Source organism: Coptis chinensis, unplaced genomic scaffold (assembly GCF_015680905.1).
Source record: "Coptis chinensis isolate HL-2020 unplaced genomic scaffold, ASM1568090v1 utg6306_pilon_pilon, whole genome shotgun sequence".
In the NCBI taxonomy this organism is placed as follows: domain Eukaryota; kingdom Viridiplantae; phylum Streptophyta; class Magnoliopsida; order Ranunculales; family Ranunculaceae; genus Coptis; species Coptis chinensis.
In genome coordinates, this window is record NW_028238175.1 from 32,684 (window position 1) to 49,035 (window position 16,352).

The 16,352-nt window shown below is 37.2% G+C and overlaps 2 protein-coding genes and 2 long non-coding RNA genes across 6 annotated transcripts; 2 read left to right on the top strand and 2 right to left on the bottom strand.

The window, feature by feature from the left end:
• The first annotated feature begins 1,245 nt into the window (after positions 1-1,245).
• On the top strand, positions 1,246-3,843 carry LOC147472924 (uncharacterized). Of its 2 annotated transcripts, none has more exons than XR_015210642.1 (2): positions 1,246-1,533; positions 2,280-3,843. It is a non-coding gene; the product is annotated as an uncharacterized LOC147472924 (long non-coding RNA). The 2 variants fall into 2 exon arrangements; XR_015210641.1 differs by lacking the exon at positions 1,246-1,533 and adding an exon at positions 1,554-2,145.
• On the bottom strand, positions 3,118-5,100 carry LOC147472925 (uncharacterized). 2 transcript variants are annotated; one of them, XR_015210639.1, is made up of 3 exons: positions 4,963-5,100; positions 4,655-4,777; positions 3,118-4,591 (listed from the first exon to the last, which is right to left on the bottom strand). It is a non-coding gene; the product is annotated as an uncharacterized LOC147472925 (long non-coding RNA). The 2 variants fall into 2 exon arrangements; XR_015210640.1 differs by lacking the exon at positions 4,655-4,777 and having other exon boundaries at positions 4,963-5,097.
• Positions 4,804-10,944, top strand: LOC147472926 (CASP-like protein 5B2). The gene is made up of 5 exons (XM_086588050.1): positions 4,804-5,202; positions 5,735-5,867; positions 6,344-7,614; positions 8,789-8,921; positions 9,422-10,944. The coding sequence occupies exons 3-5, from the start codon at positions 7,484-7,486 to the stop codon at positions 9,617-9,619; spliced, it is 462 nt and encodes a 153-aa protein (XP_086444176.1). The 5' UTR covers positions 4,804-5,202; positions 5,735-5,867; positions 6,344-7,483; the 3' UTR covers positions 9,620-10,944.
• Positions 10,109-16,281, bottom strand: LOC147472927 (mannose-1-phosphate guanylyltransferase 1-like). Its single transcript, XM_086588043.1, has 6 exons — positions 16,155-16,281; positions 14,538-14,990; positions 11,606-11,735; positions 11,383-11,445; positions 11,041-11,280; positions 10,109-10,942 (listed from the first exon to the last, which is right to left on the bottom strand). Exons 3-6 carry the CDS (start codon positions 11,714-11,716, stop codon positions 10,271-10,273), a joined length of 1,086 nt encoding a protein of 361 aa, XP_086444169.1. The 5' UTR covers positions 11,717-11,735; positions 14,538-14,990; positions 16,155-16,281; the 3' UTR covers positions 10,109-10,270.
• Positions 16,282-16,352: the final 71 nt, after the last annotated feature.

Sequence of the window (16,352 nt, forward strand, 5' to 3'; positions counted from 1 at the left end):
TTATGAAAATATTGGACAGACGGCAGACTTTCTGCCATCCGTATCAATTTGGCACTCCAACTTTAAAACCCCATTGGAACTGTTTTTCGGTTTTCACATGCCAAATTTGACTTGCCTAGCTAAAGCTGCCAAAAAAGCTTAAGTGACACCTTTTAGCAGCTCTCCATTGGACTTGCTCTTAGATACTTCCACAAAGCTTACAGGTCTCAGTGAAGATGGTCCCTCTGTTCCTCAATTTTTTAAAAATTTCTTTGACAAGTGAGACTCTTTAGTAAATTACTGCAGGTGACTGTCGCTCTATCACTGGCGACAGCTTGCTCATCAGCGGCGGTGACAGTTTTATATGTTACAGATTAGAACGTTTGCAGTCAGCATCCAGCACTCTATTGCATCAGATTCCAAGTCTCTGTAGCTTTGGATTTCATCACTTGGCTCCTCATTGCCATAGGTTCTCTTGTTACGTTTTGGATACTGGGATCTGTTGGAAGTTGGAAGTTGGAAGTGCGCTCCTCCTCACTCCCTCAGTCGAACACAGTTAATCAGGCACGCATTATACTGCTTAATTAGGTTTAGATGTTAATAGTTCTATACCACACCCCTTACTTTTTGGGTGTTCCTAATATGTAAAAGGAATTTATAGGTAATGTATATATTGTCATTCTGTTTTACTGTTTTACTGCATCAGTTTTAGTAGAAACGTTGATTCTTAAACCTGTGGATGCAATATCTGCATAAGTGCACATATCCCGCCATCAATGGAGAGAAACAAGAAAAGTGATTAATCAAGAGCAAAACTTACGATATTGCTTACATTGGAATGTAAAATTCCAAGTATACATTGGCTGTATATTTTCGCTAGGAGTGTTGTTCTGGTTCATGGCCAGTGTCTGATCTAGTTAAGAACATCGAGGGTTACGGTTCTTGAACACCTTGATCTCTTTTTAAACAAGAAAACGAACTACAGTACAAACGGTCTCATTTACTCTATTTGATGGTGATATATATTTCATTAATTAGCCATATACGTCAATCTCAGATCATTGATGTTTCTTGTGTAGACCATCTTTTGTTTTCAGACCATATGGAAGTAATTCGAAAATGCAACTAATCCATCCATTCTCAGTTTGCATGTGTCCTACTGTGGATTTTCTTAATCTAATGCAAACGCGAAAACATGCATTGAAATACAATAATCTTGTGTGTGGGTTTGGCGCTTTAAAATACCGTGGGGGATAATGGCTCAAAGCCAGTCACAATCCAGTATTACTACTCCACGTAAGCAAAGTCAAGAGACCATTTTTCTTTTCGTTTCTGTTTCTGCGATCAAAAACCCTTATTACCTTCTCGCGCCCGCTCTCTCTCTAACCCAAAATGGTACTTTTCCTTCCTCCTACCGCAACTTTACTGGAACTCACCCCTCCCGTACACACACCACCACCACCCCAGAGTTTTTTTTCTTTTTCAATTTCACGAACAGGGAAGAGCTTCTGGCATATGTTAATGCATTGCAAGCAGTCAAGCACAAGTTGAAAGGTTCTATATTCTCATCTCTTGTTGTCAGACAATTTGCATAAAATTTGTTATGTTTTCTGTTTTTGATGGTTTCCTAGCTATGATCAATCGCTTGCTTCCAAACCTGGTTTTGCATTACGTTTCTGATTTTCCATATTGCACCATACCATCTTTTATTAGTTCACTTATCTTATTTGTTTTATTAGTCAATATTTTGTTCAATTTGATGAATAAGTACGTTTCATTTTCAATATAATATGTCGTTGTCATGTTGATCTATGGTTGCCTTGATTTTCAGCATTAGGCCATGTCAGAATAACTGTACCTTAAGCACGATTCTGCATTTCATAGGAAGAATGGTTTTATGAATCTCAACGTAAAAGCATGGCTGAAAGTGCAAGTTTTGTTTATAAATGATAGCTATTCTAATTCCACCCAATTTTAATTAACACATCCAAAGGCTTGACATGCTGGTTTCTGTTAGTGTCAAAGGTCACACTATGCATAATGACTTCAAATCTCTTGTCATTTTTGAAGCAGCAAGCATTTCTTGTAAAACCCCTACAAGAATCAGTAGTGTAAAGCAGCACACATTCATGTTTCCAAAATTTAATCCATATCCTTAAGAAAAAGGTAGTGTAACGTGTGCAATCAGATGAATCTTTGTTAGAGTGGTTCATTGTTGTTTAAGAGTTCTTATTAAGGTTTAAGCCCATTTTCGTTTCTTCCAAATTATGAAAACTTAACAGTTGTCATCATTTTGACAGACAACAAAGTGATACAAAGCAGGTTCTTGAAGAGAGGATGGAGTCCTGTTCAGATACTATTGACTTGCTTCCATTGACAAAGCACGTGGACTTGTCATATGAGAATGTGGATAAAGCATGTCTCAGCGATTCGAGATCAATATCAGTTTCTAGGGATGGTGTAGTTCAGTTGGATGTTGATCAGGTTCATCCCCGATCCATAGGAGATGGTGAGTGGAGTGATGTACAGGCAACAGATTCAAGGATATCTGATGTAAGGGAAATCATGCCCGAGGCAACAGGTACTAGCTTAGATATTCTTGTGATAACTCTACCAGTTGATGACCACCGTGAGCATGACAGAAACTCGTTTCATCAACCTTGATATTTGACGTCTGTAAAAGAACTTAAAAAATGTGAGAGTCCATAAGTTTTTTTGAGTGACATTATTTGTAGCAGTCAGTTCAGTTCAATCAATTTATAGATCTCTGTCTGTGCAGTGTTCAACTTTGGGTGTATGTATGTCTTTGAAATCTTTTAACTTATATATATCCAAATTGGTGATAAGTGCTGGTGTAACACTATAACGCTGATTTTTGAAACAGTTAGAGATTATGTATTTATGTTGATGGTGATATCAAGGATACCTGTTGTAAAACTTTCTAGATATTGACAATTGTGTTTATATGACACTAATGAAAGCGAACTGCAGAGGCGTTAACATGGGAGTAATTGACATTTTGATATTTGCATTTAAAGCCTCTGGATAAACAACTTGCACTTGTATTTCATTCTGCGGCATTGATTTTGTTCAGTCAGAAATTGCAAAAAATGATTTAGTGAATTAACACTACTCAAAGAGGCAAAAGATCCAATTGATTTTTCAAGAGTGTAAACACTGAGAAAAAGCCATCCTCTTCTGAAAAATCAGGAAAGCTTAGTTACATCTTCTTTGGAAACAGTACAGTAAGGTTACAAATTCTGTAATGAACAAGATCTCAAATGATCGTCAAATCAATGTATACAGCTTCAGTTGATGATACTGAGAAAAAGGCTTTCAACAATATGCAAGTGCAACTCGGACCTTCTTAGCTGCTGATGTGGACAAGCATAATTCACTCCCTCCAAAATTTAGCTTGGCCTGAAAATTACTACCATGTGATATCTGCTTCACAAATTCAGTGAAGCAGGTCCAGTTATCACGTTCAAATAGAGTCTGCCCCATTCTCAGAAAGTTGAAGGAGAAGAACAGCTCGTCAAGACCGTCTGAATAAAACCTGGACATCTTCAGCACCTGCTACAATGACTGGTTATTGAGTCTTGCTACAGAATTTTCACCATCAAGAGGTAGATCAGATGCCCAGGCAGCCAACAGAATTTGTCTAAGCAACCCTTCTGAACTGCTGAGTGGATGCATCTGCTTCTCCTCCGAGTCTCTCATTTCAAAGCCAACACAGCATAAGATCACTCCATACCTACCAAAGAGGCGAGCTATGGGGAGGTATCCATCTCTGATAGAGGTATTGTAGTAACCAGCAGTCAACTCAGACAGATGAGATTCGGTGCCATAGTGCCAGTGCATCCCTGCCAATTTCCCAGAAATGCTTACTCCAGTCCCCCAAAATATGGTTTATGCCGTCAGACACAGCCTCTCCCCATGTAGAAGCAACATACCAGAGTGCCATTCAAGAAAAAATCTGCCGTATTCCAAGACCCATCACTTTTAAAAAATTCTGTTTCTTCAGGATTCTGCATCAAATTGCCAGCTCCAAGATGACCACCATTTCCCCACTCTCGCATTCCAACCTCTTGTGCGCATGCATTCAGAGAAGCAAGCATATACTGTACAATTGAAGAGAAGAAAATTGAATCTAAAGCAATCCCATTGTATAACAATACACAAGGTATAGTTGTATTTGTATAGTGTATAATGTTTATACAAACAAATGTGGCAAAACTATAAATTCCATATCATAGCACCTTAAGAACAAACTGTCATAGCAGGAACTCCCTCCCTTTTACCCCACAAAATCGTTAACAAACTGTCAATTACCCTTATAATTCAGATTCACGACCAAAATAATGTCCTAAACAAAATGGAATTTAACGTCTTGCACTCCCGCTCTGAAGGTAATTTTATTCGTAACAACCAATGAGTGAAGAATCGCTGGAAACCTTGGGAGATGGGTTGCAATGTAAATAATTTAACAACCAATGAGTGAACAAACAATTTATTTTAAGACAGAATGTAAATAAATCGAAACAAATCAAGGCTTATTATTATTTCTCTAGTTCTTGCAGTTAGCCAACAAACGGGACGTTCTTTGTCGACACTACATCAACCAATCAATCAATTAGATCAAATTAACAAACGAAACCTCAACAAATCAATTTACCTGGTCACACGTCTTTGAGAGTCCAAAGAATTGATCTTTATCACATTTGACTCGTTTTGAAGATGGGGAAAAGAGAATGGGAACCTTACGTGGATATGACACGTCACCAGCCACCTCATTGTGCTTTGGTGTGTGATTAAATTAGATAGTTAGCCAAGTGTACCAATTCAAGAAACTATAAAGTCAAAAGTTACAAAAAAAAACGCGCTAAAGAGCACTATAAAATGTACCAATTCAAGAAACTGGAAAGAACAGAGCAACCAGCAACGTGACTGAATTCAGATAAAAGACAAAACAAACGTTAATACCTTTACTGAACATCTCCATCATGCGTTTTCATTTACTTCAAAACCACTTTGTTGGATCAATGAAATTGGTTTTGGGGAAGTGGAGAGAGAGAGAAAAAAGAAGAAGAAAATGAAGAGTTTGATAGGAGGGCCAGGGACATTAAGTGGATTGGTTTTGAGAGTTGCGCAAGTTTTATTTGCTTCTACTTCAATTGAAGTTATGGATTCTGCTTTGAATTCTCATAGCTTCATTACTTTCTGGTAATGTTTTTTTTTTTTTTTCTTTTGTTTTGGATTTTTCAGGACCTGTTTGGTTAATATTGAAAAATGTATGTTATCTGCATTTCGTAATTTGTAGAAATGTAGGGGACCCAAACTTTCCCCTTATAAATTATGATGTTTGTGTTGCTCAATTTTTAAGTCATGAAAAATGTGTGTATGTATAGTTGCACAATAGTTGATTGAAGGCTTCAAGCAAGCCCTTATTTCTCCATGAACTAATTCTTCTTCTTTCTTTTTTGAAGGATGGTGAAAGATTTGAAGGGTTTAATCTTGCTTGTTTAATTTCAATGCCCATTGCAGTAGTTCACATAGTATTTTGCAGCGATGGACCTGTGATATGTTCATTGCTTGTTTTGATTCAATGCCCATTGCAGTACTGCACATACACCTGGGCTAGCAGACCTTTTATGTCATCACCCAAGGGACCGAAGATCATTAGTTTTGTTGTCAAACTCATGTCTTTTTGTTGTTGCAACTATGTAATGATCATTTCATTAATCCTTTTCTTCAGGTTGTTGATTAATTTAATGGCGCTCCAACGGCTCTGGAACTTGGTACTTGCATGTCTTGATGTCTTTGCTTTGAGAATGAAGAGAGAATTTCAGAACCCTTTGCTAGTCTGCTTGTTGGTTGTCGGCAATTGGGTAATGATTTATCCCTGTAAAAATCTTCATATAAATCCTGCATAGAGACCTACATCGTTTTGCAGCTACAAATCTGAGACAAATGTGCCTGAACTAAACCTTTATTTTCTCGAGAAAATTATGAAAATGAATTTTCTCTGAATGTATTACTCTATGGTACATTATAAATAGTTTCCGCGAAGTATGATATGTGTTGTAACTTGTAAATCATTCTCTGTGCTAGCTGTAACTCGTCCCACACAACTTCCAGTTTATGTGGAGGTTCCTAAGAAGTGTAAGATGCAAGATCATGGCCTGAAAAGTGATATGGTTGTGGACCTCAAACTTTCCTCACCAGAACCTAAAATGTTAGGCTCAAACATTTTGCTGTCTACAGCAAAAAGTTTATAGACCTCCCTAAGAGATTCATAGACCTGTTCCCCATTTTCTTCCCATGTTTCATTGAAAACTGATACACTTTATTTTAATGAATACAGGGGATTGCCATTCTATTACTTGCGACCACTTGCTCATCAGCTGCGGTGATAGTTTTTTGTACTACAGATTTGAACATTTGCAGTCATTGGCCAGTCTCTTCCAGCAGATTCCAAGTCTCTGTAGCTTTTGCTTTCATCACTTGGTTCCTTTCTGCCATATCTTCTGTTGTTACGTTTTGGATGCTGGCATCCGTTGGAAATTGAAGTTAGAAGACGGGCACCTCCTTACTCACTTAATCTAACACACTCAATCAGACACACAATATACTGCTTACGACTTTTTGGTGTGATCCAAATATGCAAAAAGAATTTACACGTAGTGTTATTTGTAGTATAAATTATAGATTCTTGAATCTGTGGATTCAATACCCGGACAACAGTGTAGAGAAACAAGAAACTGATTATTCAAGAACGAAAATACGGATACTGCTTACATTGGCTTATAAATTTCAAGTTTACATTGCCTCCATATTTTGGCTAGGAGTCCTTTTTTGGTTCATGGTCATTGGCTTATGGTTCATCAATCTAATTAAGAACATAGTTGCTTTATCATGGTTCATCACCATCATTTCAACCTCAAAATGGGACGTTTCCCTCCCAGGCAACAACACACCCCGTAGTGTAGTAGGTCTTCTTCTTCACTTGCTTAACCCTCCTTCTCAACCAAACCCAACTCTCTCCCCCCACCCACAAACCCATCTCTCTCTTCTCCACCCTCGGCCTTCACGCCCCCACCGTTGTGAACTTCTCATCATCAAAGTACAGTAGGCTCAAACCCAATAACAGCCCAATGAGTCTTTTTCAGGCACAAGCCCAAATAGACAAAAAGGCGCTAAAGAAAAAGTAAAAAAAAAAAAAAAAAAAAAAAAGGTGAATCAAATTAATGAAAGGCAGCAGTTGAGGAAAACTTGAAAACAACTCAACAACTAAAAACAAAACAAAACAGTCTATTAATTTCTTACGTCTTAAACATCTCGATCACAAATAACCATAACACTTCAATTACAAGAAAGACTCTTAACCATAACTTTCAGTTGAAAAAAAATATAGTTTCAAGTTAATCCATGAGAGGGTTTTTGAATTCTTGGGGTGTGGGGTGTAAGAGAACCTTTTTGTTGATACTTTGAAAGAAAGAGAGAAATGAAGAGTTTGATAGGAAGTCCAGGGACAGTGAGTGGGTTGGTTTTGAGAGTTGGGCAATTTTTATTTGCATCTGCTTCAATTGGAGCTATGCTTTCTGCTTTGGGTTTTTCTACTTTCACTGCTTTCAGGTATTTTTTTTTTAAACTTTCTTTTAATATTTTAGGAGCTGTATGGTTTATTATGAAAAATGGTATTTAATCTGCATTATGAGTCTATGGTGTTTGTTACATTGTGCTGTTCTGCGTGTTTGGATTGGTGTTTTATGTATTGCTCTCTAAATGGTAGTTGTTAGACTTCTAGAATGTTCAGAACCATTTTGGTTTCAAGTTAGTTTGTGTATAATTGTATCTTACCTATAATGTTTCTGCATGGTTCTGAACCTTGCCTGCAAATTCGATTAGAACAATTTTCCTGAATAAAATTAGTTACTGCTGAGCCCGTATTCATTGGAAATTGATTAGTTCTTACTTGTTTGTTTGATACGTGTAGGGTTCATTGCTTCATATCTTTATTTAGAGGTTATGAACCACACCAAATGTCTTGGATCCAAAACTCATGTACTTAGAACTTTCCTTGTGGTTAAAAGTGACAGATCCTTATGCATATTCAGTCTTATGATCGTTACTTAGTTAACGCAGCATAACCACGGCCAAAGTGAAAGAAAGAAAGAAAGAATATATGATTTGATTGGATGCGTAAAGTAGGATGCCCAAATGATAAGTATTCTTCTATGCTTTAAGGAACTCTACAACGCAGTCTTGTGATCTTGATCAAATAATATATATGCTATAGCTAAGAGATATGTTTGATTGGAAATATATATTCATAGTTGTTGACATGAATACCTAACTCAAACATTCGGAATCAGAGCTGGGGCAAGTGAGAATACTCCCTGTGCTGCCTTTATTAGTCGGCGCCAGCTCCACTTTCTTAGTGATGGTCATTCCTAGTTTACTGAAAAAGAAAAGGAAATTCACTTCATTTTGTTCATAAAGGTTTCTGAGGGTGTAATCCTTGACTGTTTTAATTCACTGCCCTTTGCAGTAATTCATATTGTATTTTAAATTGATGGACAATTCATTGACTTCAGAGATATCAGTAAGCAGCATCTTTATTGGTATCACTTGAAAATTGAGTGTATAAACACTGTCAAAGTAAACACTGATGATTTGTATTAGGCTCAAAGACCTTTTATGTCCTCAACTCCTCATGCAAGGGACCGAAGATCACTAGTTTTTCAAACTCAATAAATATCATTCTCGCAAACATCTTAATGATCATTTCGTGCAATCCTTTTCTCAGCTATTTGATTGCTTCAATGGGGCTCCAATTAGCCTGGAGCTTGGGACTCGCATGTCTTGATGTCTATGCTTTGAGAATAAAGAGAGACCTTCAGAACCCTGTGCTAGTCTGCTTGTTCGTTGTCGGCGATTGGGTAATGATTTTTCCCTCTTAAAATCATATATAAATCCTCATAGAGATATAATACTGTTTTACTGCTACAGTTCTGAGGCACGCGTGCTTGAACAAACACTTTATTTTATAGACAATTGATGGAAACTGAAGTGTCTGCTCCCCCTTTTTTCTTGAATGTATCTCCTTATATAGGTTTGGGAAAGTACGATCTCTGTTGTACTGCTGTAAATCATTCCACCTAACTTCCTGTACATGTGGAGGCTCCTAACAAGTGTGACATCCTAGATCATTGCCTGGAAACTGATGCTTGTGGGTTGTGGGCCTATATGTGTACTCAACCAGAACCTAATTGCTAGGCTTAGACATCCAGCTGTTTGAAGCTTCTGTGAAACTTCTAAAAAGCTTACAGGAAACTATAGCGACAATTTTTTTTCACTAAAGCTGCTAATAGTTATCTCTTCCTTTTTCTCTTCATAGTTTTCATTGACAACTGATACTCTTTTAGTTAAACAAATGCAGGTGACTGCCACTTTATCACTTGCAGCAGCTTGCTCATCAGCAGGGGTGACGATTTTATATGTGACAGATTTTGGCCTTTGTGGTCAGCTTCCAATCTCTTGCAGCAGATTCCAAATCTCTGAAGCTTTGGCTTTCATCACCTGGTTCCTAGTTGCCACATCTTCTCTTGTTATGTTTTGGATGCTGGGATCAGTTTGAAGTTACATGTCACGTTCTCATTCACTCCCTTAACGAGACACAGTTGATCAGTCACACATTATACTGGTTCCATGTTAAGGTTAATATTTGTATACCACAGCGACACAGCCCTTGGTTTTTGGGTGACCCTAAAATGCAGACTGATCAACCCTTGGTATCTGTGTATCACAATATACATTATATATTGTCATTCTGTTTTAATGCATCATTTGTTGTACGTAGTAACATTGGATGCTGAATCTGTGGATGTGATCTCTGCTCAAGTATACAGATCAACGCATCAATACTGAGAAACAAGATAATACATTAATTGATGAAAAATGAAAATGACTGTCCTGCTGACATCATATATTTTGGCTAGGGGTGCTGTTCAGCTTCTTGGACAAGATCTTTCTTGAATCTAATTAATTGCAATACAATTTCATGTAAACTACGAAAACCAGACCACCATGGATAATTTACAACTATACATTTAATACTACATCTCACTTCATCTCGACTCAAATCTTTACTGAAACTGAAATTTATTTTACAATTCTGGACTGAAAGTAAAAAAAAGAACCCAATCAACGAAAGATGACAATTTCCACAGATTTGCAAATCTAGACATTTCAACAAACTCAGCTGACATAAATAGGTTTTGGTCCACTCTCACATGACAATTTCCGGCTTCAAGATGCTAGACTTGATCTCCTTGTGAGGAAGAACAACACCTCCATTGCTGTAGATTTCATCACAAACATGTACATCTTCTCCTAGGATGGTCATATTTTCAACACGAGCCCACTGCCCAACAGTGGAGTGCCACCCAATGATATTGCTTGAGATGCAAGCATGATTTTTTATGCGAGCACCACGCATTACAGTACACCGTGATAGTCTTACTCCTGATTCCACTACACATCCTGGTCCAATGGCTACATCTGGACCAATTAAACAGCCTTCTCCAATCACAGCAGTCTCATCAACCAGAACATTTCCAACGATGTGAGGCCCCCTGGCCAATTTGGATGAGGTTTTCTTGCGCAACGAGTCCAGATACAGTCTTAGGCCTATGATGTAATCTCTTGGCTGTCCAATATCCATCCAAAAACCTGGTAGCACCATAGCAAAGAGCTTCTCTTCTGCTGCAATCTGGGGAAACACCTCTTTCTCAATAGAGGTGGGCCTCAGCTGGATTTTATCAAGTACAGAGGGGTTCAAAAGATAAATCCCAGCATTAATCTTGTTACCTACAAAGATCTTAGGCTTTTCAACAAATTTCTCAACCTTCCCTGTATCCTCATCCAAAACCACCACTCCATACTTTGAGGGCTCATCCACCTGTAAGATAACAAAAGTTCAGAAATTAGCCTCATCTTGAAGACTAGAACCGGGATTTCCCTTGATGGTACGACTTCAGAAAAAAGATTAAGACTTACCTTGGTTACCATGATGGAGGCTTCTCCTCCATGAGATTTATGGAATTCAATCATTTCTTTTAGTGGATACTCTCTAATAACATCACTGTTAAGGACAAAAAATGGTTCGCCGGAGCCATCGATTAGCTTGTCCCTGGCAAGAGCCAAGGGACCAGCAGTTCCCAGTGGTTCAGTCTCTTGCGAGCAAGTGATGGTGATTTCAACCTTTGCCTCAAACTCCTTTAAAAAGTTCAGCATGACCTGCAAAACAAGGTCTTTGCTAAGAGAATGGCACATACCAAACCTAAGATTTTCAGTTATGAGAGGATTTAGTGGTGTATAAGTGGGATTCTGGTTTTTAACCTCAGGTTGGTAATTAATGGCCAATACAACTTCAGTCACTCCGATAGCTTTGAGAGCCTCAATCTACACAAATTCAAAGACAAACTATTAGCCTGTGGTTCAACCCAAGCAATCCATGAAATACTAAGATGTGAGCCACACATCTGAATTTAGAATTGCCCAAGCAGGGGAACAAGGATAGAATTTAGATTCAAAAACAGAAAGATTAGTTTACAATACAAACCTGATGCAGAATCATTGGTTTGTTGGCAAATTCAACGAGAGGCTTTGGTACACTGAGTGTCAAAGGCCTCAAGCGCGTTCCAAATCCTCCAACAAGAATAAGTGCCTTCATTGTGTAAATCCTTGTTTACCTATAGAAAACAATCAGTTTATCAAAAACAAACAGACATCCAGTCTAAAAAGGAATGTGGATAAGCAAACGCATCCACAGGGCCCAAAATATCGCCGAGATATCCGATATCTCGCCGATATATCTCGGCAAATTGGTACACCGATATCGATATTTCCGATATATATCCACCGAATATTGAACCCCTTTTTTTCCGAGATATATCGGAATTTTCGATATGAAAGTTTATATCGCCGATATAATTGATATTTCCGAGATAATCGATATATATCGGTTGACTTTTTGACCAATTGTTAATATTGAAATTTCCGAAATATCCGATATATCCGAGATACATCGGCGAAATATCCGAGATATATCGGTGAGATATCCGATATTTTAGAAACTTTGGACTGGTCACCAAAAAAAACCGAGATATCCGATATATCCAATATATCTCGGTTTTTGAGTACACCGATATATTAACCGATATCGAAATTTTGGGCCTTGCTTTGAAGCATAATATACTAGTGATTATCAAAGTTGGGAAATAATAGAATTACTACACAGGGACAGTATTACTAGTGGTTAAAGGGGAAAAAAAAACCCAAAGCCACAATAGAAGCCTCCACTTCTTCTAAAAAAGATCCTTTTATGGAGAGGAGCAAGAAAGGAGAATGCTTTAGAAGACTAAAAAGGATTTACTAGAGTCGAGTAGTTTTGATTTAATCCGTTGGTGGACCTTTAATTGAATCAAATGGCCATGATCTGTTAGATTTATTGGAGACTTCAACTGTGTTTCTATTATAAAGAAGAAAGGAGCAGGCCACCTAACCAACTCACAGTAAAGAATTTCATCACAACGCTATGAACGCTACCCTAGTAGAAGTTCAAAATTGTGGGACTTGGGCTGACTTGGTGTAATCAGCACTAACCAGATAGGTGGGGGTAGATTAGCTTCAAAAATTGACAGAGCATTATCAACATTAGGAACACGAAGAATGGAAATATGGAATATAAAATTTACTAATCGGAAGTAAAAAAATTCCAGCAAGTGCTCCTTCCAGATTCAACACTTGTTGGGCATCAGATCCAACTTTCTTAGACGTGGTGAAAACAATTGGCAAAAGGAACTTGGAGCTCCTGCATATGTTATGTTAATGAAACAGATACAAAGGCTACTAAGGCAAGACCTTAACTTTTGGAGAAGGGATCTATGGCAATATCGAGAAGGCACTCTTGTTGAAGATCTCATTAAAGCTAAGAATAATGTTGATGAAGATCCGGATAACAATGCACTGGTAACAACTGTTCTTCAGAAAGAACTAGACTTGAATAAGGCTCTAACTACTTCCATGCAAACAAATAACTACTGAGGAGAGCTGGGAAGACAGAGGTGAGAGAACCACTAACTACTTCCATGAACAAAATGAAGCAAGGATTATTTCTACTTACAGAAGTGCACACCAAGGGTGGGAGTGTTCTTAATTATGAAGATGCCATTCAAGACCACATTCTTCAGTTTTATTAGAAGAGAATCCAATTTCAACAGGTCTAAACTTGTATCCCAAAGCTACTTTTCTACTGATGAAAAAAATTCAAACAACGGTATTTGAATTAAACCATGAAAGCTCACCAGGGCTTGATGGATTTATGCGGGTATTCTTTCCGCATTGCTGGAATATTGTAAGTACTGATGTATGTTTTTTCATATCAGTCTTACTTTATCAAATCCTAATGTACCTACTATCTTTAACTCTGTAACTTTGAATCACTTTCGCCCAAGAAAAAATATTCTCATAATTCTCGTAATAAAACAATGAGCCCGGCTATCCCTGGGATATCATAGCCGGGATATCCTCATAGGGATGAGCTACTGATGCCGTTAGATTTACTCGTATCCCGAGACTTCATTAACTGACCAAAACAGATGGCAAAGTGACGAAAATGTACATGCTTGTGTGCTCGTCTTCTTCCCAAGTTAACCTCTCTCTAATTCTCTTTAACATCAATCAAAATTGCTAGCATAAGATCTAGTCATCCATACCCACATATACTTCGAATATTACCAAGTTAGACTGTAGAATTGAAATATATGTTTCATTAATTTGAAGAAATTAATCACTGCTAGAGTCCTAGATCCCTGTCAAACAGTCAATATGTAATGTCAACTCCAAATCAGCAACCCACCAATCTGCTTTCTCTTCTTCCAAATGAGAGCAAGTGACCAACCACTCAACTAACCAAACCGATCATATGTTACCTGTAGCTTCATTGCACTTCCCAATTTTGATTTCTCTCTCTCTAATTTTGATTGATGTTAACATGGTAATTCACGTTGATACTTACTTCTCTAGCCTAAAGTTCTTGATACTTATAAAAAGCTTCCTTGGGATTCCATAATCTATGTGAATCATAGTTTTGTTTTAATAAGAATTGGAAAAGGAAAAAGAAACAAAAAAACAAAAAACCAAAACCAAAAGGGATTCCACTAGCGAGGTATGCGAAGAGCAAAAGATGAATTAGAGGACGACCAATTTTTTTTTTTTTTTTTTTTTTGCTCATCAGTTTTTCTCTATATTTTCTACCTTTTTTTTCCGTCAGTTTTTTTTTTTTACTTTTTTTAGTTGTATGATAAATGTTGAGATTTGTGGATCTACCAGTCAGAGTAGCTCGTCCCTATGAGGATATCCCTGGGATAGCCGCGCTCTAAAACAATTATTAAAAACCAATCTCATAAGTTATCACACAGATGAAAACACACAAAAGAATCAATCAAGCTAAAGATAAAGACTCTAATAATCTTAAGCAGTTCAGAACTTACCTAATCTAGAAGCCTCAGCTACTGCCAAATCAACAATTTTTCCTTCTGTTTTCTTCACCCAAGAGTCAACCATATCACGCAAAATGTTAAAATTTTCCTCGGCACTTATCTTCTTGCCTTTCTTTCCTTTTTTTTTGATAGATTCTTTCATGCATTTCTCGGCATATGTACAAATAGCGGTAACATCTTCCACCGGGCAAACAAGAATATCAAATGCTTTCTTGACGTTCTTATAAACCACTATCCCCTCCTTAAAAGACCAATCTTCACGCTTGAGAATTTTCTTCAAAAACGCATGGAGTGTTGTTAGCAAAGCGAAATTATACTGAGCAACGATTAATGTATAACAACTTGGATCTCTTTTACATAATTGTATCAGTATCTCCTTGCGCTTTGTTAACAACTCCTCATCATTAAGCTCAAAATAAGTCAGTCGTGGGAAATAATCATCACCTGTCATAAAAAAAACTCAGAATTATAAAAAAAATTACCACTACTAAATGAAACCAACAGAAGACGATATCACATAAAACTGGAACATAGAAAGGTTCAAGTGGAGTGTAGATGTGTCCAACTAGTTATTGCATTAAGTACTAGATTAAGAAGAAAATCCTACTAAGACTGCTAGATCGGAAAGGACATCCAACAGAAACTTGGTTGATCCAATATTAAGAAAAACCAACAATATCAGTTTAGACTTTAGAGTAATGCTTATATATTATCAACTTGCAAATGGTTCTTGAAAAGTAATACCCATTAGATATTGGTTGAGTTTCAGATGTTTCTTGAAACCCAAAATGATATATGAGCTATATCGTGGTAACTTGATACTGGTAATTAAATTTTATATTACATGATTATATTGTATAATCTCACAACTACATGGCTGACATTTAATCTAGTTCGGTTCGATTACAATTGGCTAGAACACATTTTGTTTTTTCTTAAAAGGTTTTGAATTAGATTGGATGCAAGTATTCTGGACTGATCCACTGGCAGAGCCCATAACAACAAACTACAGACAGAAGCTCCATTTTATTTTCAACATGGAGAATGCAACAAACATATGCTCATGCAGACTCACAAACGCATTACACAGCGCACGTTTTATTACTAAAAAACCTCCATATAATAGGCCCGGTGTCATAAAGCCATGCGGCACCGTCAATCACCCAGTATATCACTAGGTTAAAAGATCCAGCAATCACCCAGTATATCACTGGCAAGTTCATTATACCAGTGAAGTGAAAATTATAACTGCATTAGTCTTTCTTTCTTTTCTTTTGGAAACGTACATGTTGAAAGTAATTTCCGGATTGCGTTATATAGGTGAAGGCATGGTCATGCAACATTTCACCTTCGCATTGAAAAACAAGATCCATTTGGCAATGAAAACACAAACTTTAACCCATGCAAGGCACTTTAAGGGGGGGAAAAAAAGATAAATAAATAAAATTGGTGTCCAACAGACACTACACACATTACACGTTGATGCAGACAAAAATATTTTTCACAAGAAGTATATAAAGTATATTGTAGTAACAAAGGTAGGTCACAATTCAATATGAATTAATCAACTAGAACGAGAAAGAACACAAGAATAAAGAATTTACTTACCAGGAAAAAAATTCATAAGTGCAGTAAATAAATTGATAAGAAGAGCTCAGTAAGCTCACACAGGAGAAATTTTAATTTCTACCCAAATAAAATCAGCCACATAAAGAGCTTGCACAGTCGACATATGAGCAGCAGTTACTCCTAATATCAACTTAACAAAACAGGGTTGTTTCCTCACTTTCTTGACTCGCGGCTGGG

Coding starts and splice junctions, on each gene's coding strand:
- LOC147472926 (XM_086588050.1), top strand. CDS start 7,484: ATGAAGAGTTTGATAGGAAGTCCAGGGACAGTGAGTGGGTTGGTTTTG. Junction 7,615..8,788: donor TCTACTTTCACTGCTTTCAG/GTATTTTTTTTT, acceptor TCCTTTTCTCAG/CTATTTGATTGCTTCAATGG. Junction 8,922..9,421: donor TGTTCGTTGTCGGCGATTGG/GTAATGATTTTT, acceptor AAACAAATGCAG/GTGACTGCCACTTTATCACT.
- LOC147472927 (XM_086588043.1), bottom strand. CDS start 11,716: ATGAAGGCACTTATTCTTGTTGGAGGATTTGGAACGCGCTTGAGGCCT. Junction 11,446..11,605: donor AACCAATGATTCTGCATCAG/GTTTGTATTGTA, acceptor GAATTTGTGTAG/ATTGAGGCTCTCAAAGCTAT. Junction 10,943..11,040: donor CCTCCATCATGGTAACCAAG/GTAAGTCTTAAT, acceptor GTTATCTTACAG/GTGGATGAGCCCTCAAAGTA.